Source organism: Wyeomyia smithii, chromosome 1 (genome assembly GCF_029784165.1).
Source record: "Wyeomyia smithii strain HCP4-BCI-WySm-NY-G18 chromosome 1, ASM2978416v1, whole genome shotgun sequence".
In the NCBI taxonomy this organism is placed as follows: Eukaryota; Metazoa; Arthropoda; class Insecta; order Diptera; family Culicidae; genus Wyeomyia; species Wyeomyia smithii.
The window spans coordinates 138,251,749-138,279,276 of NC_073694.1; the positions used below are offsets into that span (position 1 = coordinate 138,251,749).

A 27,528-nucleotide genomic window follows, 5' to 3' on the forward strand; every position below is an offset into this window, starting at 1 on the left:
TGAAAAGTGAAATTTGCAGTGATGTACTGGAGCTGCAAGCTCAAATCGCTTACTATTGGCTAATCCTTTACCACTGGGTGGTGGTGATGATGGTCCATCCGCGTTGGAACAGCTAAGTGGAGGAGTATCTGGAGGTGATTTTGGTGGATCAACCATAAAACGTTGGGCGATCTTTTGTAGCATTTTCTGGTTGCACAATGTGTTGAGTGCTAGTTGATTAAGTTGGTTTTCGTGTTCAGAGCTATGGGCGCTGCTGCTTCCACCACCCCCAAGTCCAGCTCCGCTTACACTTATACCACCACTCGCAACTCCAGCACTATTGTTACTGCTGGTGGTGGCTGTAGTGCTGCTATTACCACTAGAGCTGCTACTGCTACTGCAACTTGCGCCACTAGCACTGCTGCTACTAAAACTGCCAGTGCCAACACTGCTCACGCCACTTTGACTATTTGTTGCACTAATAACGCCAGCGCTAGTTGCTGATGGAGTTGTAGTTAGTGTGGAATTAGATAGTTCTAGGGTCTGCTGATCGAGCTGACTGATTAGATTATTCGTAGTTTGAATTACATTCGCTGGCACAGAAGTGATTGTGCCGCTCGCAGCAGGAGCTGCGACTGCACTGGTGATCACCGACAGATTGGACGTAGGAACCATGTTATTGCTAGAAAGAATCGTTGCTGATGCTGATGTGGTTGGTGTTTTAGTGACCACCCCGAAGTTGGTCCGATTACCAGAGGCGGCAGGCTGCTGCTGGCTGCTCGACTGGGAAACCGAAATTTGGGCACTTCCGGTTCCGGAGCCACCGGCAACTGAAGTAGCTGGCGACTGGAGGCTCAAGTTAGAAAGCGATTGCTGCAGTACTTGCACATTTTGTTCAGAGGTTGGAATCACAGACTGTTGAGTATAAAAAAGATTTTTATTAGTGGGATTATTATTATTTTATAATGGAGAAATGGATTTACTAACCAAGTTGTTATAAATTGACACCATTGGATTTTGTTTTAAAACGTTGGTTGTCGTGCTAGGCCATAACGGCTGCTGCTGTTGTTGACCCGTAATCTGTTGTTGTTGGGCAGCAGCTGCAGCCGCAGCAGCAGCTGACTTGCGATTGTTTTTGGCATCCTTCTTCGAAACCGGTTTTACCTTCGGTCTGTCGCTGATGGCTGTACTTTGCGATACTTCCGAGGGACCGGTTAAATGTGTTACGCTACCAGAAGATGTATTAGCAGAACCAGAAGTGGCTGTATTTGTATTTGCTGCAAAATGTAACGATGCTTGCTGGTGCTGCAGTGTAGCTGGCAATGATGTAGCTATTTCTAGACCACTATCGGACGATTTTTCTCCTATAAAAAGATATGTTTTAATAATTTGTTTATTTTAGTTGCAAAACAGAGGGGATGTAGTTATAAGAAACACCAATTGAAGAAATTGCTTTTTATGTTGTAACAAATATAAGCCACATATACAAAATTAGTCCTTTTTCAGCGAAATTTTCTATTTAATGCAAAACTTCTGTTCACTTGACACAGACTCCGTAGTGGGTTAGCTATATGATTCTATCGGTTTTAACAAGTTCTCTCAATTCGAACATGGTTGGGTTGTCATTCAGCTTTGTATTTCGAATTTTTGATGGCAAACCATACATTCGTTAGTCGTGGTTTCTGTCCATTTAATAATTTCACAATGAATAATACGAAGCAAAGCAAAGGGGTTGGGATACTACATTCCGTATCGGAGCTCGATCTTCTGTTTATTATATTAAGACTTCGCAGACAACTGTTAGTATACAGGACAATTGCAGGGCTAGCGCTACGATCCTACTGACATCAACAGTCTCTCCCGAACCGGGATTCGAACATACGACGAATGGCTTGTTAGGCCAGCATCGTACCTTGAGACCAGTAGAAGACAATAAATAATACACAATAAGCAATACCTTAACTCGTTCCCGGCAAGTGATGCCATATGGCATCACCTATCATTCACACTTTGATTTAAGTTTAACAATTATACTTGAAAATTTACACGATGAAACTTTTCAGGAACGTTAGAGAACAGATTGATCTTTAATGTGCAATACAGTTTGTGTCAATTGTGCTTATAGTTGATCAGTAATAAGAGTTTAAAATTCATTTCATTAAGTAAAAATAGATTTCTCACCTTGAGCTGGGGTAGTAATATCGATGTAGGTTCCGGTTGATGGCAGCAGTGTCGGTGGGGGGCCGTTCGAGTCACAAATGAACTGAATATTTGCCTTTTGTGACTGTCATTATTAAACAAAATAAGAAGAATAATATTATTACCACAACTTATTATAAATCAACCGCAAGCCTTACCTTCTGATACATTTCTCGCATCTGTTTCGTGTACTGCATCTCGTAATCTGAGCGCATAACTACACCTGCACGCTGTTGCAAAGTGGCTCCGCTGCTACTCACGCTGCTGCCATTGTCCTCACCAATAGGCTCGCTTCGAACTTGCTGTGCTTCCGAGCTAGTAAGATTTGTGTCAAACGCTAGATGTTGCGATTGAGAGGTTGTAATTCCAGTGGCCGTTGCCTGTGCCGGTGCTATCTTCTGTCGCAACAAGCTACGCTGTTTAATACCGCCTGGTCCAGCAGCAACCTGTTGTTGCTGCTGAACTACGGTGGTATTATTGGTTCCCTGCAGAATAATTTGTTGCTGCTGGGAAGTTGCGAGATGTGATGGTATCTGCTGGGAAAGAATAGCCTGTTGCTGTTGTTGACCAGGTGCGCGCGAGAGTCCGTGAGCGAGACCATCCTTGAAACCTTGCATCTGAATCAGTCGCATCTGTGCGAGGATTGAGGGATCAGCCGAGGCAATATGACCGTCAAGAAATACATTATGGTTCGCAAGCATCTTGTTGGTGGTTAATAGATGTTGTTGTTGTTGTTGTTGCTGCTGTTGCTGCTGATCGAGGTTCTCCATCGTGGGATGCTGCTGAAACATTTGTTTATTAGAGACGCGAATTGATTCTGGCACCGGAACTAATCCAGGAGGAGCTGCTAGCAGTTGCTGTTGTTGATTTTGCGTGATTATCAACTGCTGCTGTTGCTGAAGTTGTTGCTGTGCTTGCTGCAACTGAATTTGACCGTTGTTCAGGAGATTTTGTTGGGCTGCAGTATTAGCGCTGATCAACGAATGGGGAAAATCAAGTAATAGTTGAACTACTCCGATGTGGCCACCTTTAGCAGCTTCGATTAGCATAGTACTGTTGTCTTTCAGTTTATGGAACGGGTCTGCACCATTTTTCAGTAGCAGTTCCACAATGTTTGAATGCCCTCCAGCACACGCTAATGAGAGTGGAGTATGATCGTTATTTGTCGTGTGTCTATTAACATCTGCCCCTTTCTCTATGAGGAACTTGACAATACACCAATGGCCAGCTCGACAAGCTTTCATCAAGGGTGTACGACCGCCCTCGGATTCATGCTCCAGTTCAGCCCTGTAGTAAAGTAGAATATCCGCAACTTCTGTGTGGCCATTTTCGCAAGCATACGTTAGAGCCGTGTCACCAGTTTGTGTTTGCGCATGGACATCCGCTCCGTGTTCTAAGAGAAACCGTACCAAATCGATATGGCCCTCTTGAGCTGCTTCCATTAGTGGAGTTGAAGCTCCGAGCTCAATATCGGCTCCAGCCTTTATCAAATAGTCAGCTACCTCGACAAATCCTCCACAACATGCAAGCGTTAGTGCGGTTTCTTGAGTTTCCTCCGTTTGAGCATTAATATTTGCACCTGCATGAAAGTGACTTGTAGTATCTCTTTGTATAAATTGAATTATGTAATTTACCTTGTTGTAATAGCAATGCCACCATTTCCTCATGTCCTTCTCTAGCCGCTTCCATTAGTGGAGTGTAACCTTCGTCGTTAACTTCTTCGATGTTGGCACCACGTTCGATCAAAAGCATCGCAAGATCCACGTGTCCACCACAGGCTGCCAGCGTTAAAGGTGATTCGAACGAATCAGTTGGCATGTTAACCTGAGCACCAGAGTCCAGTAACAGCCGCGCAACTTCCACATGGCCGTCCATTGATGCCTCCATCAGAGCTGTATGCATTTCATCAGTTTTGTGTTCCTGATCAGCACCAGCCTCTAGCAAGTATCGAACCATGTCTAGATGACCCTTATAGCAGGCGAGCGTTAGTGCACTCTCTTTAAACTCGTTCGAGTGTGTATTTATGCCAGCTCCACGTTCCAGTAGGATCTATGAGAAAGAAATATGAGTGTCCTGTTTAACTTTATTTTAAATTTATTTTCTTTTATAGAATTCGTATTACAACATCAGATAAGATCAAACTAGATTCATTGCCCGAATTGATTGTTTTCATGCAAGGTTTTGAAATGATTCCAGAAGCTCATCAGAAGGAGCTTCAATGGATCAACCACGGAGCCGAACAAGTAAACGAATTCAACTCAAAGGCTCTGGTCTCGGTTCTAATCACTTGTCGTTTAGATCCTTCTTGTATTCCTTGCTCTAATTACCTTTGCAACACCCACGTGTCCCGCTGAAGCTGCCTCCATAAGCGGTGTATGTCCATTCTCATTATGATCTTCTACATTGGCGCCATGATCGAGAAGTACTTTGACTGCTTCTTCATGTCCGCCCGCACAGGCGTACATCAGGGGTGTATTCCCAGTTGATGATTGCGCATTAACGTCTGCACCATGCTTCAGCAAAAGCCCGATAATTTCGACATGGCCTGCTGATGCTGCTTCCATCAGTGGCGTGCAGTCATTTTTTTGTCCGCGATCTTCCACTTGAGCAGACATGGCCAGAAGGACCTGTCGGAATTAGGAAGATTAAGCGATAAACGAAAAAATATAAACGAACGGTTATTTTTTACCTGTGCCAATTCGTAGTATCCGGCTGAGCAGGCCAAGGATAGTAGTGAATCGCCATCATCAGTAGCCTCATTCAGCGAGTTGCCCTCGCCCAGAAGCCGCCGGACAGTGTTAACGTCATTGTCGGTACAGGCGGCTAGCAGCGAGCGCGAGAGCAAGCTGAAATTACGAAGAGCATTTCTGCGTGTTACAAAACAAAGAACAAAATCGTGGTTGTGTCAATGAAAACGGGTACTTTTTAATTTTTTGTGGGATTAATTGAACAAAATATAACCGATAAATAAAAAAACTTTCAATTCGAATAGAGAGAACAGAATCAAAGACGTTAATTGATTGGCAAAGATTGGTCACTTACTTTTTGTCCCGTGGGCTTCCCCCGCCTTCACTTGATCGCATGCGGGTGAGAGCTTGGGCTGCCTCATCTGTATGAAATATAAATTAAGCATCGATCAATGAAAAGATCCTATTCAAAGCAGATCTTTCAGTGTTTATTGATTGCATCTCGAACTTGTTCAATTATATAGGCTATCACTATACAGAACTGATTTTCTAATTAACCCTCTCTTTACCATAGCTACTCTAGAGCACCACAGGTTTGGATGCAAAAAACCTTTCGAAATGTTTACCAATCCTACTCAAAATGCATAAATATAATCTTGAACAATCAGAATATTGTGACAAAAAAATATAGAACATCCACTAACTAGAAAGCATTAAATTAGTTGATTTACTATTCGATCGTATTTACGAAACAGAAAAGCGACTTAGAACAAATAAACAATTTATAAGTATTTCATGAAAACCTGAAAATTTTGAATATACGGTGATTGACAATTACTTAAATGATTTATTTATGATAAAAAAAGGTAACCATGCCACACTTGCTTGTGAAAATGCATTGGGTATGCATTTTTAAGGAAGTGCTAAAGCATCGCAAAGCTATCAGCCTCGTCGCGGTTAAATTGGTAGCCCTACGTAGCTCTATACATTTAAGTACTGCAAAACGAATCGCTCCGTGATACTTAACACTTGCGCTATGAAAATAGCGGTAGCTGATATGTCTAATAAGTAAACCTATTTTTTCGGCCTGAACAACGTTAATTGCTTTCAAATCAATCTTACACACAAAAGGAGATATGTTAAGATTGGGTTCCTCCCTGAAACTACTAAAAGGTCATACTCCTAGGTTGTTTATCCTAGATTAACTGTAACTGAAATTCTTTCTCTCACCTGCTGCTTCTAGTAAAGCTTCCAGACGAGCTTTTTTATCATGGGGACCATTTCCACCGGTCCCTCCTCCTCCACTGACACTACCGCCGCCTCCACCGCTGTCCTGATCTATATCGTTATCGTTCTCCAGCAGAAACTTTCCTGTCACTACTGTACTGTGAATATCGTCGTCATCTTCATCGTCGTCTGAACAAAACAAGCCAATAAAAAAGAAAAAACAAACCCATTACTATTATTGCTTCTAAAACAAACATGCATTATACCTTCGGAATCGTCATTCTCGTCGCCATCGTTGTCGCAACTGTCCGACTCATCCATATCGACATCGTTCTCGCAGCTATCCGAGCATTCCGTTTCTGGAATCTCGATCGATTGTTGATCTAAGGGAAACGAATCAACCTGAAATGAAGCAGAATGAAAATTGTAAAAAAATAGTTGATCATTTTAAATTATCGTATGAGCAGTGCAGTATTGATCGCAATACTGCATAATTTTTACGAGGACATCTATCATGTAAACAGCGTTGATGTTTTCACCCACTAGATGCTCGAAGGTAAATGGAAATTTTAGTTTTTCAGTTTTTTAAATAAAAAAAAAACAAATCAAGGTAAAATTGATATAGAAAAATTCTCTCAGTGAAATTTTTATCACGAAACCACAATTTATTGAAGCTGCTCAAATATAGCTTAGAAGGGCTTGTTATTATTTTTTACTTGAAAGGACATGTAGATGCATTGAAACTATTTAATCGAGGAATACAACACTTGAAAGAAATGTAATTCTTCATTTTATTGGTCCAAGAAAAGGTCAGTCTAGAGATCAGTATATTATAGTTAATTGATTACAAGTCACTGAACAGGGACAAACCGCTAGCTCTTGGCTCTTTGCGAATACATCAGTTTTCTTGGAAAAATCAAGTCGAAGACTTTCTATATTTTTTAACCTCCTTGAAAACATTATAACTTGTGAAACGTATAATAAAAAAGCCACTATATTTATTATCATCAATATTTTTTCTATAGTTTTTCCTTCATCGTATAGAAAAGAACTAGAATTTAAAGCAAGATTTCAGATGCTACATTCCATCATCGGAACTGCTGTTTGAGCACGTGACGCACATTGCAACTACTATGAAATGTACATGAGCATACACAAGGAGTCTGCCAACATTGACAGTCTTTTCCAAAACGAAATTCAAACACTAACCCTTAACCATTGTTGAATTACAACAACAATCGTTCGAATATGTCAATCCGTTGCTGAGAACGTCATCATCATGTAAGTATGAACAATTAATAAAACATCTATGCCGAATAACCTATCGATCTATTTCGAATACACTAAAGTCGCTTTTTACGCGGGGGATACGTGCCGCGTAAAAAAACCAGCGTTAATTCTGCAATCCGAATGAAAAGAAACCGAAATCCGCGCAAAAAAAAAAAAATACCGCGTAAATTCCGGAATCCGCGTAAAAAAACCGCTTAGATTCCGGAATCCGCGTAAAAAAACCCGCGTAAAAAGCGACCTTAGTGTAGTTTTTTTTTTAATTTAACTAGGGCGAACAGCTTCAATTTGAAACTGAAACTTTCGCACACGTATTTGGCTTAGCAAACTGGATAATTCACACGGATGGAGAATTTTCTTAGGCCCAAAAATAATCGCATGGAATATTTTTTTCTGGCAAAGCAAAACATTTGCTCTGCCAATGCTGTGCATTAATACAGCGGAAAATAAGGGCCTTTGGAAAAGGAACTATGAAGCTTTTTAAGGTCTGGTCTGCAAATTCTAATGAGGTAATACATTTCCTACGAAATTTAGTGCCAAATTGGGAGAAAGGGCTGCGATATGATAAGGAGGATCACTTCTATCAATAGTGATATATCTGCCACCTGGGACTAGAGAAGAGGCATACCACAAAAGATCAAAACAATGGTCGCAGTGCACAGTGTCTTAAAACGCAAAAAACGTGATCGTCAGCCTTTTGAGTATAAAAATGCCATATAAACGCTACAGTGTATTCGACAAAGTTTTTGTAGATCTTAAGGGGCTTCTCCTGATGCAAATAAATTTTTGATTAATTCACCTAAAAGTGAGATAAAAATTTTAATTTTTTATTTGCTTATCAAATCAAAACGAAGTCTTCAGCAAAGTTGTAGACAATCTTATGTAGAAAAACTTTTCTGAAGACACTTTGTTTCTATCTCATGAAAATCGGCCACATACAGGTAGTTTACACAGACATCCTTAAAGTTTCTAAAAATCAAAAAATACCAAAAAAACTTTTTCTGGAGTGATTTTAGAGGCCTACTATGTTCAAGACATTTTTTCAAATTTAAAAAATACATAAATCTGCCGAACATACCTTTAGCAAATTTTCAACTTTTTCTTAGAGTTTAGGACATTTTAGATGAAAAAATGTACTTTTTCAAAATAGAATTTCTCGAAAAACTGCAAAAACTGCAAAAACAACAGCCTTTACTCGGAAGACGGGGATTAGTACTAGCTTCCCCAGGTGGTTTCACTAGTTTCTTGCAGTCTCTTAAATACATGGGCGTGGGTGAAAAAATTAGTTTTTTTTTAATTTTCGGCGTTCTTTCATGTTTTTTTTTCTTAAAAGATGTACAAAATCGAAACGATTTTTGATTTTTCATCAAAAAGTATGAATAGAATTTATATTTACGGAACCGTGCATTATTTGGAAAACATAAAAATAGAAAAAAATGTTTTTCTCCGAAAATAATTGTTATGTCACTAGTATATGTCAATGCCAAGGTTGTTTTTAACAAAATTAGCTACATTCTTTGACGTTTTTCCAATGCTTGAATTCTGAGAAGAAAATGTCAGCTCAGAAACAGATACCCTTATTAATTTTTAAATTTTGTACACACGGAGGTATTTTGGTATGGATTGGGTACTTTTTCTTCAACGAAAGCATAATTTTTGACAAAAAAAAAAAATCTTTGTTACATCGATGATTTCTCGGATTGAATTTGAAATTGATCGCCCAATAATTTGTAATATAGAATACTGATCTCACATCACTAGCTAGTGTTTACGTGTTCTCATATACAACTTGTACGAAATTTACGTACCTGTAATTATTACCAATTCTCGTCAGACTATGTCAGTTATGTTTAAAACCATTGAAACTGCCAGCCTCATTTATGGAGTAGTCGAATTTCATCTATGGATTTTTATCGTATTTTCCTACTCTGCTCCTTATTAGAAATATTAAGAAAAGTTACGGAAACCTTCAACGGACCTATTGACATACGCGGATCAGATTAGATCTAACGAGGACATTTTGCACAAGATTAAACAATATTTTCACACTTTCAAAATGATTCACCTCAGCAAAACAAACAACTTTGATAACTGTGAACAACAAACTGATTCAGTTACTATGGTCAAAAAGACTGGGACTATTATTTTACATGATGTAGTACAAAACAATCGTATATCAGTCCCACTTTAATTTGTTCCATTTTAATTGTTATGAACTGACTTTTTATGAAACAAAAGTATGAAAAACATTCAAATACATCAATCTGAAAGAAAACATATCAATACTGGACGCGGATTCATTAAAATAAACATTTCAGTTCTTCTCTCACTGTTTTCTCCGCTCAATGTTTTCGCAAACCGTGAGTGTCCAACAAAGTGCATGGGTTATTTGCTTCCGTTAGTGCGTCGGAACTGGGGTTATTCGAGGGTGAACAAATGAAAATTCTAGAGAAGATGATAACTAAAAACCGCTAGCGACGCAGTTGTGTTCCGCTAATGTGTCCTTCGGTAGTATGGAATATCTGGATGTGTTAGTTGTTATGTATTTTTTATGTTTAGGTTTAAATAAAGTTATTCATTTTTACGAACATGAAAGATTCTATATTCAAGGTAAGATAACGTATATTGAGTTCCCAAGTGAAATACAACCAGTAGAGATCGGCAAACTGAATCCTGCTCACAATACATATTATCTGACGAAGCCGTTTAATACATTGTTTTCGGCGAAAAACTTCTCTGTTTTCGGCGAAAAACTTAATCAAATTTGATGGATCAAGTTTGTACCAAAAAAAAAAATTACGTCAGAGGCGTCGCGTGGCTAATTTCGTCACATGTGCACCAAACATTTATTCAAGTTCTTTTTCCTCAAATGAAATAAGAAAATTAAACCAAAGTGTTTGATTGTAGGGTTTCGCTAGTATGCTTACTTGTTTTCATAGATTGTAATATTTCGAAAATTGCATATGCTCGAATGTTAGGGTATAGGGTACCTGTGCAGTGCACATGTTGCACAGGTGGACCTGACGCCACTGAATTACGTTAAACTCGATGAGCAGAGTAAAGTTCAATAGAAGCTTGAACAATATAATTTTCAACGATGGTTGTTGAATAGCAATTGCAAAGCAAAGCAAAGCGTTGGTGCTACATTCCAATTCGGAACTCGACCTTTTGTTTATTTATACACAGACTTCGCAGCCAACTGTTTTAGTGTACAGGACAATTGAGGTGCAAGAGCTACGATCCTACTGACATTAACAGTCTCTCCCGAGCCGAGACTCGAACCCACGACGACTGGCTTGTTAGGCCAGCATCGTACCCCGAGACCATCTGGGCGATGTAGATGATTTTTTAATACCATTAGTGTAATAATGTAATACTGATGATATTCTAGGAAATTATGAAAATTTTAATTCCAGAGCCAATTTTTGCCCTTGTGCAACGAACCGAATTGAAATCAATCGAATGATGATCAAAAAAGAGAGAATTCAGTAAATTTCATCTCGTGAGCCTCAATGAATAGATTTTAACCTAAAACAGAGTTATGTTTGATTTCAAAGTACCTGTAACTAATAGATGCCGAATTTGAACACATTTTCAATAGTATGCATAGATTTCATGGGTGATCAATTCCACACCGTTCCCGTTTTATCTTACAGGAACAGGAATAGGAGAGTTCTTAGATTTTTTTCGTAAAGTAAACGATAGAAGTTTCATTCACAGTCATAGAGGTTTTCTTGACCATATACCAGTACTCGTTTTAAAGAAATACTGTTTCGGGGAAAATCAACAATGTATACTGTATGTGCTTCGTCAAAAACGGATGTTGTTGTTTGATGTGGAAATGTCGATGAATGCAACGCATGTCAGTCAGAAAATAGGTTAATAAGCAATGTTGAGGAAAGCTTGTGACACACACACTTAAAATTTTTTGCCGGGTCTCGATAACTTATTGCCGAGAACGGCACCACTGAGTGCTCGGTTAAAAAAATAATGACAGCTGCCACATTTTTTTATATATCTCGGTTCAACCTAACTGAAATTTCGGCACAAAATATTACTACCGAGATTTCGGATATTTTGTTCCGAAATTTCAGTTGGGTGAACCGAGATTTACGAAAAAATATGACAGCTGTCATTATTTTTTTTAACCGAACACTCAGTGGTGCCGTTCTCGGCAATAAGTTACCGAGACCTGGCAAAAAAATTTTAAGTGTGCAGAGGTCTCAAAGAGGCTTGACCATTCCTATTGACAGATCCAAGTCAACTGTTAGTGTACAGGGCAATTGTGGGGACAGGGTTGGTTACTAATAAACTGACCTACTTAGTCGAGGTTTAAACTTAGGATAAGTGAAATATTTGATCAGGACGCACCTCGAAGACAACCGGGAGGTTAATGTTGATTAATTTTGATGAAAACCATTGGAAAAATATTATATATCAAACTTGTACTTGACAACATTCTCGACTAATAGTTTATGCAGAATCTTGTTATTATTTTATGCTCAAAGCAAAAACTAATGCACTGAAAGAAAAAAAAACTAAACCGCAGGCTTGTATTTTTTAGCTCCACTCGTAGGGCCAGAAATGCATGGTTATGTTTCCGATCGAATTGCATAATTGAATCAACTGATTAGAAACGTATTAGAATCAAACAAACGAAAACAAATAAATCAATAGTCAATAAGTGATTTGTGAAAAAAAAAAGTCAATAAGGGTAAGTTAAACGTTAGCGTTAGCAAATAAAGAGGAACCAAACAAAATAAACAGACAAACGCAAATAATAAAACAAAACGCGACGGTTATGAGCGTCAGCTGGGAAAAGGGCTTATTTATTGCTGTGTATGATCAGTTGAGGGTGTCTTGAAATGACACACTTACCAGCAAATCTGGCCTCAGACAGAGACAAGCGAGCAGAATCTAAAAGAGAGAAAGAGGAAAAAACAAATCGGAAGAATGTACGTACGTGTATAAAAATAAGAAACAAACTAAATCAAAATACAAAATAAGAAACCGAAAAACAGAGGCGCGTTGAGTTGATGAATTGAAACAATGAGTTGATGAATTATAACTATGCATATAATCAGTTTTTAAGTCAGATCTGTCGAATATAATTTAAAACATCGAGGCTAGTCCTGTGGTGCAGTTTCATTAATCCTTTGTTGAGATTGAAAAATCCTGAAACTGCCACGAAGCAGCGGAACTAAGCTGAAGCAGCATTATTTAAACGATTTACACGAAAGATTATCGCGTGCTGCATAGTACCCTATCAACGTCATAAACTGTAAAATTACGGTGATGATAAATTGACATAGAATATCCACACGTGTCTAACGTGCGGAAAATGAATCCAAACGTTTTAATTATATACTTGTTTAGAACTTTGAATGATTAAATTGTAATGAACTTGCAGAACGAGAAGACTGTTTAACTTATATTTCGTTGAGAATATAGGTTCAACAGTCTCCTCGGTACAAGTTTTCGATGAACAAATAAAAAAACATTATTTATCTAGACAAAAGACCTAGGATTAAAAACTGTTTGCAAAGTCTACTGCAGCAAACGTAAGGTGTTATTAGTTGTGATTTAGTATCAGTTTTAACTCAATTGCTGAGTCGAAAAATAAATCTTGTGAGGCCCTACAATTTGAGAATTCCGCTTGTGAAACCCACAAATAAATTTCTAGGCAACGAATGATTCAGTTGAGCGAAAAAAGTTATGGCAACTAATGCTTAGAGTTTTTCGAACAATACTGATTAGTATTGGGTATCACAAGTGATTGGAATGTGGTAGCCGAGAATGAAACCAGTAGTGAAAGAAAAATCGGTCTGTCGCCGTAAAAGTAAGAAGAGGCCTTGGCAAGACAAAAAGTATACAATTTTAAAATGATTTAGGTATTTTTATCAAATCATCAAATGGCATCATCTGACTTTCTCACATTGAACTCAAAATGGAAATTGCGTTAATCTTAAGTTATTGAGTTCTAGCACGTAATGCGCTTTTTAATGCATATCGGAACATGCTAACGTCTATAATCTCGCAGACTTTTCTAGACGTTCATGATGCTGTTAATTGGTCCATGTTTGGCGTACAGTGACCGGTAATTATTAATAGTAAAAATATTGCGCGTTCTTATAGGACGAGAAGGGGTATAAAAGTTAAGAGTTTCCAGCAGATTTGGCGAATTGACACGTTGTGAGATTATATCGTTTACAAAGGTAATCATGGTTGGTTCTTGTCGTTTCTTCAGAGTTTCGATATCAATAAGCATGCAGCGAGATTCGAAAGAAGTTTTTAGTGATAATAATGCTCTATAACACTGCTGTAAGAAAAATGTACTATATTAGATAACCAATTCGAACATCGCAAACTAGTAACAGTTCTCTAACGAAGCAGTTTAGTTACTTCGTCGGATTGTCGTTCAGCCAGCAAAAAGAAAAGGCATTAAATATAGGAAATCACCTCTTCGGCTCGAGTTCAACCAAGACGTTGAAAAAACACGTCAAGTTTCGTTCGGTTGTTCATTTTTTGCTACTTGTGCTATTGGCGATCGGCTAGGTAACGAACGTCGATGCGGAGGGCAATGGAAAATATAAGTTCGCAAAATTACCCACCCATAGAAAATCGAGACTTTTGCAAATTTTTGCAACACACGGTGTTGTTTCTCTTCGGAACTTTTGTTAGTCGACACAGATGTAGGAGAGAGTAAGTGAGCGAGGCATGCCGACTATCAGCAGATTGCGGTGTTACTTTTCCCATTCGCTTTGTCTCTTTTCGCACCTATACACCAATATTTGGATCATGATATATTTCGACCTGCAGAATGTACACATTTACGTATAGACCGCAAATAGCGAATACTCCTGCCCGCGAATGCGCTCACCCAGGCAGGTATTTGGTTGATTTGGTTGTTTCTCTAATCTAGAAATCTAGTTTGTGGCATCTTCTTTTTCAGAGTTTGTTCAAAGCAAGTGCGAAAAATACTTTATAACTTCTATTGTTTTTTTTTTTTTTTTTTTTTTTTTTTTGAAAAATGGCGATACATTTGTTTTAACGAATGAAATAAAACACGAATATCATAAACTGGAAGCTTAAATTCCTTGAATAATACATGCGTCTCCCCCAACCTTTTTTTTGCCATTATTTTTAACAAAATGCTTCCTACAGCATCGAATTAATGACACAGTAACGACTCAAGAGGTATTCAGAAGCGATAGACACGAACGATTGTAACAGCAAAAATCGGAAAAACGGTTTGGCACACTACGTTTGAATGGCAAGAGCGAAAACCTCTAACCGTTTCAGGCAAAACACTGGATATGATCTGCCAGCTCGTAGAGCTAAGCTCGACTTTGTGCGGGTCTGTCAATGATTGTCTGTTACGTTACACATTGCTCATTCATCCGCTTTTTGGTGAGGGTTGGACATACATCAAATAAACTGCTAACGACGAACGAGGGAAGACTTCGTGTGTGCTGACCAAATCTGTTCACCATTTCGCCTACCGGTGATTAATGCCTATTGCTATTGACAGTGATGGCGAGAAATGTTAAAAGTACGGTGAACTCTGTTAGGTTTATCACCGCTCATGTGGAGACGCAGACACAGAGGATTGACAGGTTTTTCTCGTCGTCCACAATACACGAATTTCACAGGATACTGCAAATTAATCCAAAAAAATACTACATTGAAGAAACTCGACGTACAATGTATGCTTGATGAGACGCTTACGCTTACGTTATCTTCGCTGGCCTCAACGGAACGACTTGCACTAAAATGCGAGATACGTTTCTGAAAGACAATATATGACCAAATGTAATCATAACCTGTACTAAAGTTAATGAGTTACAGTTGAAAATTGAACCTTATGGTTGCTGGAAGAAACCAATTCGTAACATACAGTTCATGAATAAAAGTGTCAATTAGTCAAAATGGCGCTAACGTCACTTTTTATTTTTGATGTTTCTCAGTTATTTATCATTTTTTTTAAAGCAGCAACAATCATCTTGAATACTACTATATCCAGCTTTTTAAGCGCCATAATGGCGGACGCTATAATGCAAAGTTCGTAATAAATTACCCATCCTTTCGACAACTCTGCTTACGTCAGTTTGAAGTCTTCATACAATTCTCGACTACTTTGTGATAAGGTCGTATGTCTAAACGTAAACAAAACGAGTGAGAGTTATATCTCTTGTAATTTACTAGCACAAATCATCTCTCACTCGTTTTGTATACGTTTAGACATACAGGGGATAGTCAAAATAAGTGGGATAGGCAAAATTTTGATGAAATTTGAAATGCTATAGCTTTGCTAAATGTTATTCGATTTTAATAATTCGAACACCATTAAACTGGAAAACTTTTGAAGTCTCATTTTCTGACCTCAGATCTGGCCTAGGTCACCAGATATAGGAAATATTCCTGAGTTCCGGTAGGCATGTCAAACCTGCTAATTTTTGGATGGATTTGGTAGTGGGTTACCTGATAAAAATGCTTATTTGCATCATTGGCATAGATGACAAAATCATTTCTGAAGCGCCGGAATCGGCCAAGAACTCATCGAGAAATGGCTATTTTTCATCCGGAAGTCCTCAGAGGAACCTTTAGTAGGCGACATTTACGTTTTTGCACCAAATATAGCGTGTTACACCTCTATCTTCAGGATTTTTTATCAGGAATTTTTTAAAAGACATATATATATGAATATAGGCTGCATTGGCCACTTCCGGAACAACCTGGATGCCCCGAAGGAATCCGTAGTGGGAGAATTTACATTTCTGCATCAAAATATAGTATGCGACACCTCTATCTTCAGATTTTTTCATCAGGAATCATCTAAAAGACATATTTTTTGAATACGGATTACGTTGGCCACTCCCGGAACGATCCGGTTGCCCCGGAGGAACCCGGAATAGGGACGTTTACACTTCTGCATCAAATAAAGCGTGCGCAGCTCTATCTTCAAGACTTTTCATCAGGGTTACTCCGGGGTATTTAGATTGTTCTGGTAGTGGCCAATGCAGTCTGAATTCAAAAATATGTCTTTTTGATGATTCCTGATGAAAAATCCTGAAGATAGAGCTGTCGCACGCTTTATTTGATGCAGAAATGTAAATGTCCCCATTCCGGGTTCCTCCGGGGCATCTGGATCGTTCCGAGAGTGGCCAACGTAATCTGTATTTAAAAAATATGTCTTTTGGATGATTCCTGATGAAAAATCCTGAATATAGAGGTGTAGCATGCTATATTTTGATGCAGAAATGTAAATTCTCCCACTACGGGTTCCTTCGGGGCCTTCAGGTCGTTCCGGAAGTGGCCAATGCAGCCTATATTCAGATATATGTCTTTTAAAAGATTCCTGATAAAAAATCCTGAAGATAGAGGTGTAACACGCTATATTTGGTGCAAAAACGTAAATGTCGCCTACTAAAGGTTCCTCTGAGGACTTCCGGATGAAAAATAGCCATTTCTCGATGAGTTCTTGGCCGATTCCGGATCTTGATGAACCATTCGCTTCAGAAATGATTTTGTCATCTATGCCAATGATGCAAATAAGCATTTTTATCAGGTAACCCATTACCAAATCCATCCAAAAATTAGCAGGTTTGACATGCCTACCGGAACTCAGGAATATTTCCTATATCTGGTGACCTAGGCCGCTTACGCTTACGTTATCTTCGTTGGCCTCAACGGAACGACTTGCACTAAAATGCGAGATACGTTTCTGAAAGACAATATATGACCAAATGTAATCATAACCTGCACTAAAGTTAATGAGTTACAGTTGAAAATTGAACCTTATGGTTGCTGGAAGAAACCAATTCGTAACATACAGTTCATGAATAAAAGTGTCAATTAGTCAAAATGGCGCTAACGTCACTTTTTATTTTTGATGTTTCTCAGTTATTTATCATTTTTTTAAAGCAGCAACAATCATCTTGAATACTACTATATCCAGCTTTTTACGCGCCATAATGGCGGACGCTATAATGCAAAGTTCGTAATAAATTACCCATCCTTTCGACAACTCTGCTTACGTCAGTTTGAAGTCTTCATACAATTCTCGACTACTTTGTGATAAGGTCGTATGTCTAAACGTAAACAAAACGAGTGAGAGTTATATCTCTTGTAATTTACTAGCACAAATCATCTCTCACTCGTTTTGTATACGTTTAGACATACAGGGGATAGTCAAAATAAGTGGGATAGGCAAAATTTTGATGAAATTTGAAATGCTATAGCTTTGCTAAATGTTATTCGATTTTAATAATTCGAACACCATTAAACTGGAAAACTTTTGAAGTCTCATTTTCTGACCTCAGATCTGGCCTAGGTCACCAGATATAGGAAATATTCCTGAGTTCCGGTAGGCATGTCAAACCTGCTAATTTTTGGATGGATTTGGTAGTGGGTTACCTGATAAAAATGCTTATTTGCATCATTGGCATAGATGACAAAATCATTTCTGAAGCGCCGGAATCGGCCAAGAACTCATCGAGAAATGGCTATTTTTCATCCGGAAGTCCTCAGAGGAACCTTTAGTAGGCGACATTTACGTTTTTGCACCAAATATAGCGTGTTACACCTCTATCTTCAGGATTTTTTATCAGGAATTTTTTAAAAGACATATATATGAATAAAGGCTGCATTGGCCACTTCCGGAACAACCTGGATGCCCCGAAGGAACCCGTAGTGGGAGAATTTACATTTCTGCATCAAAATATAGTATGCGACACCTCTATCTTCAGGATTTTTCATCAGGAATCATCTAAAAGACATATTTTTTGAATACGGATTACGTTGGCCACTCCCGGAACGATCCGGATGCCCCGGAGGAACCCGGAATGGGGACGTTTACACTTCTGCATCAAATAAAGCGTGCGCAGCTCTATCTTTAAGACTTTTCATCAGGGTTACTCCGGGGTATTTAGATTGTTCTGGTAGTGGCCAATGCAGTCTGAATTAAAAAATTTGTCTTTTTGATGATTCCTGATGAAAAATCCTGAGATAGAGCTGTCGCACGCTTTATTTGATGCAGAAATGTAAATGTCCCCATTCCGGGTTCCTCCGGGGCATCTGGATCGTTCCGAGAGTGGCCAACGTAATCTGTATTTAAAAAATATGTCTTTTGGATGATTCCTGATGAAAAATCCTGAATATAGAGGTGTAGCATGCTATATTTTGATGCAGAAATGTAAATTCTCCCACTACGGGTTCCTTCGGGGCCTTCAGGTCGTTCCGGAAGTGGCCAATGCAGCCTATATTTAGATATATGTCTTTTAAAGGATTCCTGATAAAAAATCCTGAAGATAGAGGTGTAACACGCTATATTTGGTGCAAAAACGTAAATGTCGCCTACTAAAGGTTCCTCTGAGGACTTCCGGATGAAAAATAGCCATTTCTCGATGAGTTCTTGGCCGATTCCGGATCTTGATGAACCATTCGCTTCAGAAATGATTTTGTCATCTATGCCAATGATGCAAATAAGCATTTTTATCAGGTAACCCATTACCAAATCCATCCAAAAATTAGCAGGTTTGACATGCCTACCGGAACTCAGGAATATTTCCTATATCTGGTGACCTAGGCCAGATCTGAGGTCAGAAAATGAAACTTCAAAAGTTTTCCAGTTTAATGGTGTTCGAATTATTAAAATCGAATAACATTTAGCAAAGCTATAGCATTTCAAATTTCATCAAAATTTTGTATATCCCACTTATTTTGGCTATCCCCTGTACGACCTTATCACAAAGTAGTCGAGAATTTTTCAAAAAAAATATATCTGCAACATTTGTGTTGCCAATTTTTCAGAAATCGCAAATCTGACGTAAGCAGAGAGGTTCGCATATTACGAAGACGCATTATAGCGACCTGGATACTATACTGCCCATAAAAGCATAACTGTCCCATATGGATTTTTATCTATTTTGAGTTAAGTATAAAAGTAGCTTGTTAAATCGTAATCCACCTGAAAAACTGAAATTTAGACCGAACTTATTCGAAAACTTTTCGAAAAACCTAAATTAATCCACCTAGCGGTCAGACCCAGCCTTTCTTATTTAAACTTATTTTTTGTAGAAATAGATTTACATGAACGCTTATATCCAATAAAGGTATATTCACTCTTTGGGTTCTAAAACATTGATGTTGTAATTGAAGCATAAAATATGAAATTTGATGTAATGTTAGTGCTTAAGAAAAAGCGAAATAAAAGAAATGACTCTTAATTTCGAACAATTTATTCACGAGCGATACCGCGAACGTTCAAATAGTATAGTATAGTCACATTTAAATTATGTTGAGGCCACATACAGGTCGGACTCGATTATATATGATTCGATTATATATAATTTTAGACTCGATTATATATAGCAGCAAAAACAAAATTTATTTTCAAACTCCAATTTGACTTATCAAGAGTTAATATGTCGTAAGACAACCATGAAGTACGTAACGCTTGATGAGAAGGGAAAAAAATAGAATAGAATTAAAAACTTGAAATTTTTTCAAAAAGTTTAAAAAATAAAAATATACAAATAGGGTATCGAACGTCTTCGTCAGTGGTTTTCTTCGGCCCCCTTTTGCATGAGATTGCTGCAGAAAAACTGCCGAAGAAAACCACTGACGAAGACGTTCGATACCCTATTTAAATAAAAATACCTAAATAAAACTAATTGAAAAATAAAAAAAATGGAAAAAAAATTATTCAGCAAAGTGCTACACTGCGTGAGGCCACCATGCAAAATTGCATTACGTTGGAGTGGGGGTAATGATAATTGCCAAATTTCGCACAGGCTTCTTTGCGAATTGTTTCGTGAACAGGCGATAATAAAAAGCAAAACATCTTTGTTTTTAAAACACAGACACGTGTAAACAGGCGAAACGGAACAAAAAATCAAAACAAGGCGAAATAGCACTAGAATATCATTGTCAAAGTACTTATTTGTATTCTTCATTTCTTTCATTTCATTTTGTATCCCTCATTCGCTCTGACGGTGCTGCCATCTTCAATTTGTTTATTTTGTGTGTGCAGAGGATAGAAATGTCATCAGGATGAATGCGATAGCAACCATTTCGATGATTTTACCAAAAATTCGCATATGGGCAGTAGGGGACCAATCACTTATATGGGAAAAACCCAAATTAATCTACCCAGCGATGAGACCAGCCTTTCTCGTTCGAACTTATGATTTGTTAAAATAGATTTACACGAATACTTAATTTTTTAGAGAAAAATACACCTTCAAAATTTCTACTGGATTTATTTTTCACTTTAAATAACGGATTTCTGGTAGCCAACAGCACAAACATACCGAGCATTTAAAACATAACATTTACACACATATGAGCGTACATTAACACATACACATGCAAATACCATGAAATAAATATGTTTCGAATACATCACGCGAAAAATCCAGGTGATTACTCCTGGTTACCGGAATACATCCTAAAATGGCCAAATTTTGCCTAATCTGGGTATTTCGATGGCGAAGATGGCATCTTTCAGTTTCTGGAAAAAAGCTTAAAATGACCAAATATCATCCATCATGAGTATTGCGGAAGCGTTATATTCAGAGGCCAGAAATCAACTTGGGACGCCATTTTAAATTTCTAGATAGTAGCTTCCGATTTTTGGAAAATAACCTAAAAGGGACAAACATTACCCAATGTTTTCAGGAATCGGGATAATGCTCGTGTTGGGTAATAACTGTGTCCTTCGTTTGGCCTTCGATAGCCGCCTTGTTTCCTGGATTTGCTGGCCCAATATTCCTCCTAATAGGGCTATAGGCCTCCAGAATGTCACCACCAAATTAAACACCGTGTAATTATAGAAACACTACACTGTATTGGCTACTCCTATATTTTAACATCTTAACTTCATAATTATTCTAATATCTTAAATTAACAAATGAATTTTTAACGATGACCAATAGACTCATCTCCGTCCGATCGCACTCGCTCTTATCCAGCATCGATTTGTCCCGGCTGCACGAACAGACATACGGCCCATCGGCGAACGCACTCCTGCTTCGTGCGATGTTTCCTTATCGGTTATCAGTTTGGTTGATATTGGCTGCATACGTTCGGATATAACGATAGAGTGACCAAACATCCTCACCCGCCCTGAAGTAGTTAGACTTCTGAAAGAAAAGGAGAAAGAGAACAGTCCCGTCGACGTACTGGCTGACATCATCATGTTGGAACGATTACTGGCATGACTCTTGATCTGTTCCCGTCGCATCTTCAACCTGCGGCAGGAAGCACAGTTTCTCCACTGGTCGAGTAAAAGATCCTGTAGCCGTTTTAACAGTGACTACTCGAACCACTTCATCCGTGCCAGGGTGCAGCTGACTGATTCGTCCCAGCTTCCATCGCATTGGAGGTTGATTTGCGTCCATAACAACAACCAGCCGACCGATTTCCACCTTTACCGGCCGCTCCCAATTTTTCGTCCTGCTTTGAAGCTGCACCAAATATTCCGATTTCCAGCGTTTCCAAAAGTCTTGCAACTGACGCTGGACCAATTGATACTGATTCAAACGATTCAATGGCACAGCACTATAGTCGGGTTCAGGAATGGCTTGAAGTGATCCGCCCGATAAAAAATGCGCTGGAGTCAATGGTTCCAAATCCGTCGGATCATCCGATATTGGAGTTAGGGGCCTGGAGTTCAGACATGCCTCTACTTGCGTCAACAACGTGATAAAATCCTCCGTTGACACTGGGTTCCCACCTATAACACGTAACAAGTGGTACTTCGCTGAACGAACAGCCGCCTCCCAGAGGCCTCCGAAGTGCGGTGCCCCTGGGGGGTTAAAATGCCAATGAATGCCGTTTGCTGAGCACTCTCTGGCAACCGCTTGTTGATGTTGGGGGTCTTTTAACAAAGCAAATAGCTCTCTCAGTTGATTCCTAGCGCCGACAAAATTAGTCCCATTATCCGAATATATGTCTGACGATCTACCCCTCCTGGCAAAAAATCTGCGTAACGCTTGCAGAAACCGTTCTGTTGAAAGGTCCGTCACATGCTCCATATGCACAGCCTTAGTGCTCATGCACACAAAAATTGACACGTAAGTCTTTATCGCGGTTTGTCGCCTGCCCGCTCGAACGTAAACTGGGCCGAAGTAATCCACTCCACATTTCGCAAATGGTCTTGATATTGTTACTCGCGCTGCTGGTAGTTCGCCCATTTGTTGTCTGAAAAGTTTCGGTTTTGCTCGGAAGCAGCGTTGACACCGATGAATGATTTTCCTGGCCAAGTTCCGACCACCCAACGGCCAAAACCGTTGCCTCACAGTAGCTAGTAACAACTGAAGGCCTGCGTGCATCAAATTTTGGTGATAATGCAATAGTATAAGTTCTGTCAGCACATGCTTCGCCGGTAAAACCATCGGATGTTTAGCATCTGCCGGCTCTTGAGAATGTTCTAACCGCCCACCTATCCGTAGTATACCGTTTTCCGCTATCTTTGGATTAAACCATCTTAGTAAAGAATGACGTGAAACAGCCTCGCCTTTTCTTAGTCGTTTTAAATCCTCGGAGAACGCGTCCTGTTGGACCCTCCGAATAATGGCAAACTCTGCTTCTCTTAATTCCGCTGTTGTTATGAAACATCCATTTTCCCTTGGCATTGCCCTTGCCTTTAATCGCAAACAGTAAGCAGTTACTCGCAATAACCTGGTGTATGATGAAAATCTAGCAATGTACTCATGCATAAACCCATTCTCGTTGACTGCCACCACAGCAGCCGCAATTCGTCTTCCTTCTAGCGCTCCTTCCGGAAGATTTTCCTGTCCTTGGGGCCATTGGTCTTTTTCTTGTTTTAACCAATCTGGTCCCTCCCACCACAAACTGTTTTCAATTAATACTTCTGGCGTTACTCCACGCGAAATTAAGTCAGCCGGGTTGCTCAAACCTGGTACATGATGCCAAGTGTGCTCCTCTGTTATGGCTTGGATTTCAGATACGCGATTTGCTATGTACGTAACCCAGGTTCCTGGGGAAGCTTGGACCCACCGTAGAACACAAGTGGAATCCGTCCAAAAATGCACTTCATAATCTGGTCCGATTGACTCCGTCACCTTTTCCCATGATTCCGCAACTAGTCTAGCGCCACATAATTCGAGTCGCGGTAGGCTTTGAGTTTTTAATGGAGCTACCTTAGATTTAGCAGTAAGAAGCTTAACTGTGACCAACTGGTTTGCATCCATAGATCTTACGTACACACATCCACCGTATGCTCGTTCAGACGCATCAGAAAAACAGTGGATTTGAACTGATGCTGCTGCGGATGCAATTACGCATCTCGGAATGCGCAACTCATTTAACAAGGCCAACTGCTGATGGTAAATCCGCCAATCTGCCTCAAGAGTCTCGGTTAGAGGCGAGTCCCACTCCAATGCACGCCCATCCGTATTTTTCGCACTCCATAAACGTTGCATGAAAATTTTAGCCTTCGTAATCGTGCTTCCTAGGAGACCCAAAGGGTCAAACAACGATGCAATAATCGAAAGGACCTTCCTTTTGGTTAGTGTTTGATCTGGCGCCAGCTCGGGAATGACGAAACTAAACCTTAACGTGTCTGATTTTGGTAACCAAGTTAAACCTAAAGCCTTAACTGCAGAATCCTGCTCCCAGCTGATGCCATTTGCCTCTGAGAGCGCCAAATTGTTTTTCGGAATATCCTTCAATACTGCTACACAGTTCGATGCCCATTTCCTCAATCGGAATCCTCCACTTTCCAGCATTGCATCCAGTTGCAATCGCAGCCTTGTAGCTGTTTCGACATCATCGGCGCCTGTAATCACATCGTCCATGTAGACATCGTTTTCAATAACGTTTGCTGCCAGAGGATAACGTTCCGCTTCATCTATCGCTAGCTGCTTAAGTGTTCGCGTTGCTAAAAACGGTGCCGGTTTCGTACCGTATGTAACTGTCTTTAACTCATACGTTTCCACCTCATCTTCCTCTCTGAACCGCCATAAAATACTTTGGAGAGGAGCATCAGCTGGGTTTATTCTTATTTGCCGAAACATTTTTTCGACGTCCGAAACGAGCATGATTTGACGCATTCTGCAACGAAGAACAATTGATCGTAGATCCTGCTGAATAACCGGACCCACTAGTAGAGCCTCATTCACAGAAATCCCTGTAGAAGTCCTGCAGGACGCATCAAACACCACACGAAGCTTCGTAGTGGTGCTCTCCTCCTTCACAACTGGGTGGTGAGGCAGAAAACATCTTTTAATTCCGGGTGTGCCGTCATCAACAATTTTACGCATGTGATCAAGTTCCAAATATTCTGAGATAAATTCGTAGTATTGTTTCCGTAAGTTTTCATCCCGAGATAATCGCCGTTCTAATCCGACAAAACGTTTAAGCGCAATGTCCTTAGATTCTCCCAACCGTGCCAAAATGTCTTCGTTTTTTGGAAGTGAAACCGTATATCGTCCATCCGACCCTCGGTGGACAGTGGTACTAAAATGCTCCTCACAACGACTTTCTCCAGGGGAATAATTATGGGTATCTCCTACTTCCTCGCAGGACCAAAACCCTTCCATCATCTCCTCCAGTTTGTCAGATATCGCGATATTGCAGGTGATCTGCGTCGAATGAGTCAGTGTTGCAGCCTCTCCGGATACTATCCAACCAAAAACGGATTCTGTTAACCGTGGTAGTCCCTCTCCTAATGACATTGCCTTGCCAGTCCGAAAGAAGCCGAAAAACGATTGGATGCCAAGTATGATGTCCACACTATTCGAAACGAAGAATGACGGGTCCGCTAGTTCGATCTCTTGTGGTATAACCCATCCCATAGTCTGCACCGTTGCAGTAGGCAATTTTGATGTCAATTTTGGTAATACTAAGAAATCCATAACCTCGGTAAATGTTGAGTTTCGCGATCTGATGTTCACCCGGATCGTATGCTTCACCCTAACGGAAGCTGCACCAATTCCAACGACAGAGATTTCTACCCTTTCCTTGGCAACGTGCATTTGTTTGCACAATCTTTCCGAAACAAAATTGCATTCTGATCCTGAATCTAAAAGGGCGCGCGCTGTATGCCGCACACCATGATTATCCTCGATGATAATTACCGCAGTAGCTAAAAGTACCCTTGAATCACGCTGCTGTGCAACATTGGCTGTTACCTTCACAGCAGCGACATTACCGACCCTTGTATTCGGTTTCATTTCAGTCAGCGCCGCTTCCTTGCTTTGCTGGGTGGCCGATGTCTCTCCCACCTGAGAAGATTTATTACTGCTATCTGCTTCCGTCTTAAAACAAACCATTGTGTGATGCCGACCATTGCATCTTTTGCACGAAAATTTAGACGAACAATCCTTTGCCTGGTGACCCTTTCTGAAGCAATTTCTGCACAGCGAGTGTGTGCGCAATAATGTTTCCCGGCCAGCTGCTGCCATACGCTGAAACGTCGGACACAAATGTAACCAATGACTATCCGAGCATGCAAAGCATTTCGGAGTTGACGATTGTATCGCATTGTGACTGGCCCGTATGGTAAACGGCCTTTTCTTCGGCGCTGGTATTACTTCTGGTTTTGGATCAGTGTTTTTAGTGGGTATAGCTTCTAATATCCGTATTCTACGGTGAAAAAATTCTGTTAAATCCTTGAGAGTGTCCTTTTCTTTAGTAGGGGACAGTTCCTCCCATCCCCTCCGGGTGTAGGTATCCAGCCTCGAGCTGAGAATCTCAATTAGCAAAAGATCCTTGTAGTCACCAGGTTCAATGACTTGATCCAAGGTTTGAGTGATTCTATTAAACCCTTCCAGCAGCTTATGGAGTTCCGATGACGACTCTTTTGATATAACCGGCAGCTTAAAGAAAGCTTGCACTTGTCTCCGTTTAAGCAGTTTACTGTTGTTATATCGCTTGAGTAGCGTTTCCCAAGCGATAGTGTAGTTTCCCTTAGTTAGCTTCAATGGATCAATTAATGCCTTGGCTTCTCCCTCGAGACATCCCTTGAGATAGTGTAGCTTTTCCACTTCCGATAAATCAGCTTTCCAATGTATGAGTGACGTGAAAAGGTCTCTGAAGCTGAGCCATTCGTCAATATCGCCATCAAAGCTCTGCAATTTTATTTGCGGTAGCCGTACATGCTCTCCCGATGACACCAGTGTGGGTTCAGCTCCCCGAATGGTCTGTTCCGATGTACCAGGTTCTCGACGCTCCTTGATCCGATCTATCAAAGCTGCCTTCATCTCATAATACCGATCTTCGAAGAGTATCCTCTCTTTGGTAAGTGAATCTTCTTCTGATTCATATTCCTCGTGAGACTCTATCTCGTTGATGACGTCGCCGATTTTTTCCCAAAGATCATCTAAACGCCCAAGACGAACTGTTACCTGACTGGTCTTAGTGTTTGCATCCATCGCTTGGATGAATTTAGCAATGTTGGAAAGTGATGTTTGCAAGCCTCGGAGTTTTGTTTGTAAAGACTTCATTGATGTTGTCTTTTTCGCAGCTGCTGACGAAGCGGTCGAAGGCATGGTTGCGCTCAGATGAATAACCAGAAAAAATGGATGGATGTAGTATTCCGAAAGTTGTCTAGCTTCTACTTGACATATACTGTTCCAGCCTACCTGGGAGACTAATAACTGCGCCCCTCACAGGAATTAGAAACAGTATCGACGTGCCTGGGTGTATTCACCGCTATCACAGCTGAACAGTAAGTGCCTCAATAATTTTCTCCGAACTAGTGGTCAGTTCGTACAATCAGGGGAACGCAGCAATGTAGTATTCAACTAAACCCAACTTCAGCAGAACATATACTTCTGCCTCACCTGGACAACTAATTACTTCGCCTGGACAAATTCAACTTCAACGGACAGTATATACTAGTCACCAGTAGCGTAGCTTAAGGGCATTCAGGGCTCCGATCCAAGAAACAATGCCACAAATTGTCGAACGGGAATTTTATTTTTAATGGCAGTATCAAAAAATAAGCCCCAGCTGGGCATATACCCAAAGGTAAATTTACCTGGGAGAAATAAATGTTGCGCGATGTCACTTCCGAGACCTTGCGGTTCCGATTAAAACGTTTGATTTTCTCTCCGATTTTAACCAATAGGTAGCATGCATCCATGCAGCATGCAATTTTCCCCGATGTATTTCACCAATG

The 27,528-nt window shown here is 39.9% G+C and overlaps 1 protein-coding gene across 6 annotated transcripts in view; it reads right to left on the minus strand.

Annotated features, from left to right (window-relative positions):
• LOC129718864 (ankyrin repeat and KH domain-containing protein mask) overlaps positions 1-27,528 on the minus strand; it is a 60,527-nt gene that overhangs the window by 11,336 nt on the left and 21,663 nt on the right. For 3 of the 6 annotated variants that reach the window (XM_055670040.1, XM_055670041.1, XM_055670042.1), the window contains exons 2-11: positions 6,359-6,494; positions 6,096-6,281; positions 5,221-5,287; positions 4,868-5,045; positions 4,506-4,805; positions 3,813-4,227; positions 2,337-3,757; positions 2,161-2,263; positions 967-1,343; positions 54-894 (exon numbers count right to left, since the gene is read on the minus strand). In XM_055670040.1, the coding sequence (XP_055526015.1) occupies positions 54-894; positions 967-1,343; positions 2,161-2,263; positions 2,337-3,757; positions 3,813-4,227; positions 4,506-4,805; positions 4,868-5,045; positions 5,221-5,287; positions 6,096-6,281; positions 6,359-6,494 (4,024 nt within the window). Of the gene's footprint in view, positions 1-53; positions 895-966; positions 1,344-2,160; positions 2,264-2,336; positions 3,758-3,812; positions 4,228-4,505; positions 4,806-4,867; positions 5,046-5,220; positions 5,288-6,095; positions 6,282-6,358; positions 6,495-12,257; positions 12,297-27,528 lie in introns of all 6 variants that reach the window. The other 3 variants (XM_055670039.1, XM_055670038.1, XM_055670037.1) reach the window with 3 other exon arrangements.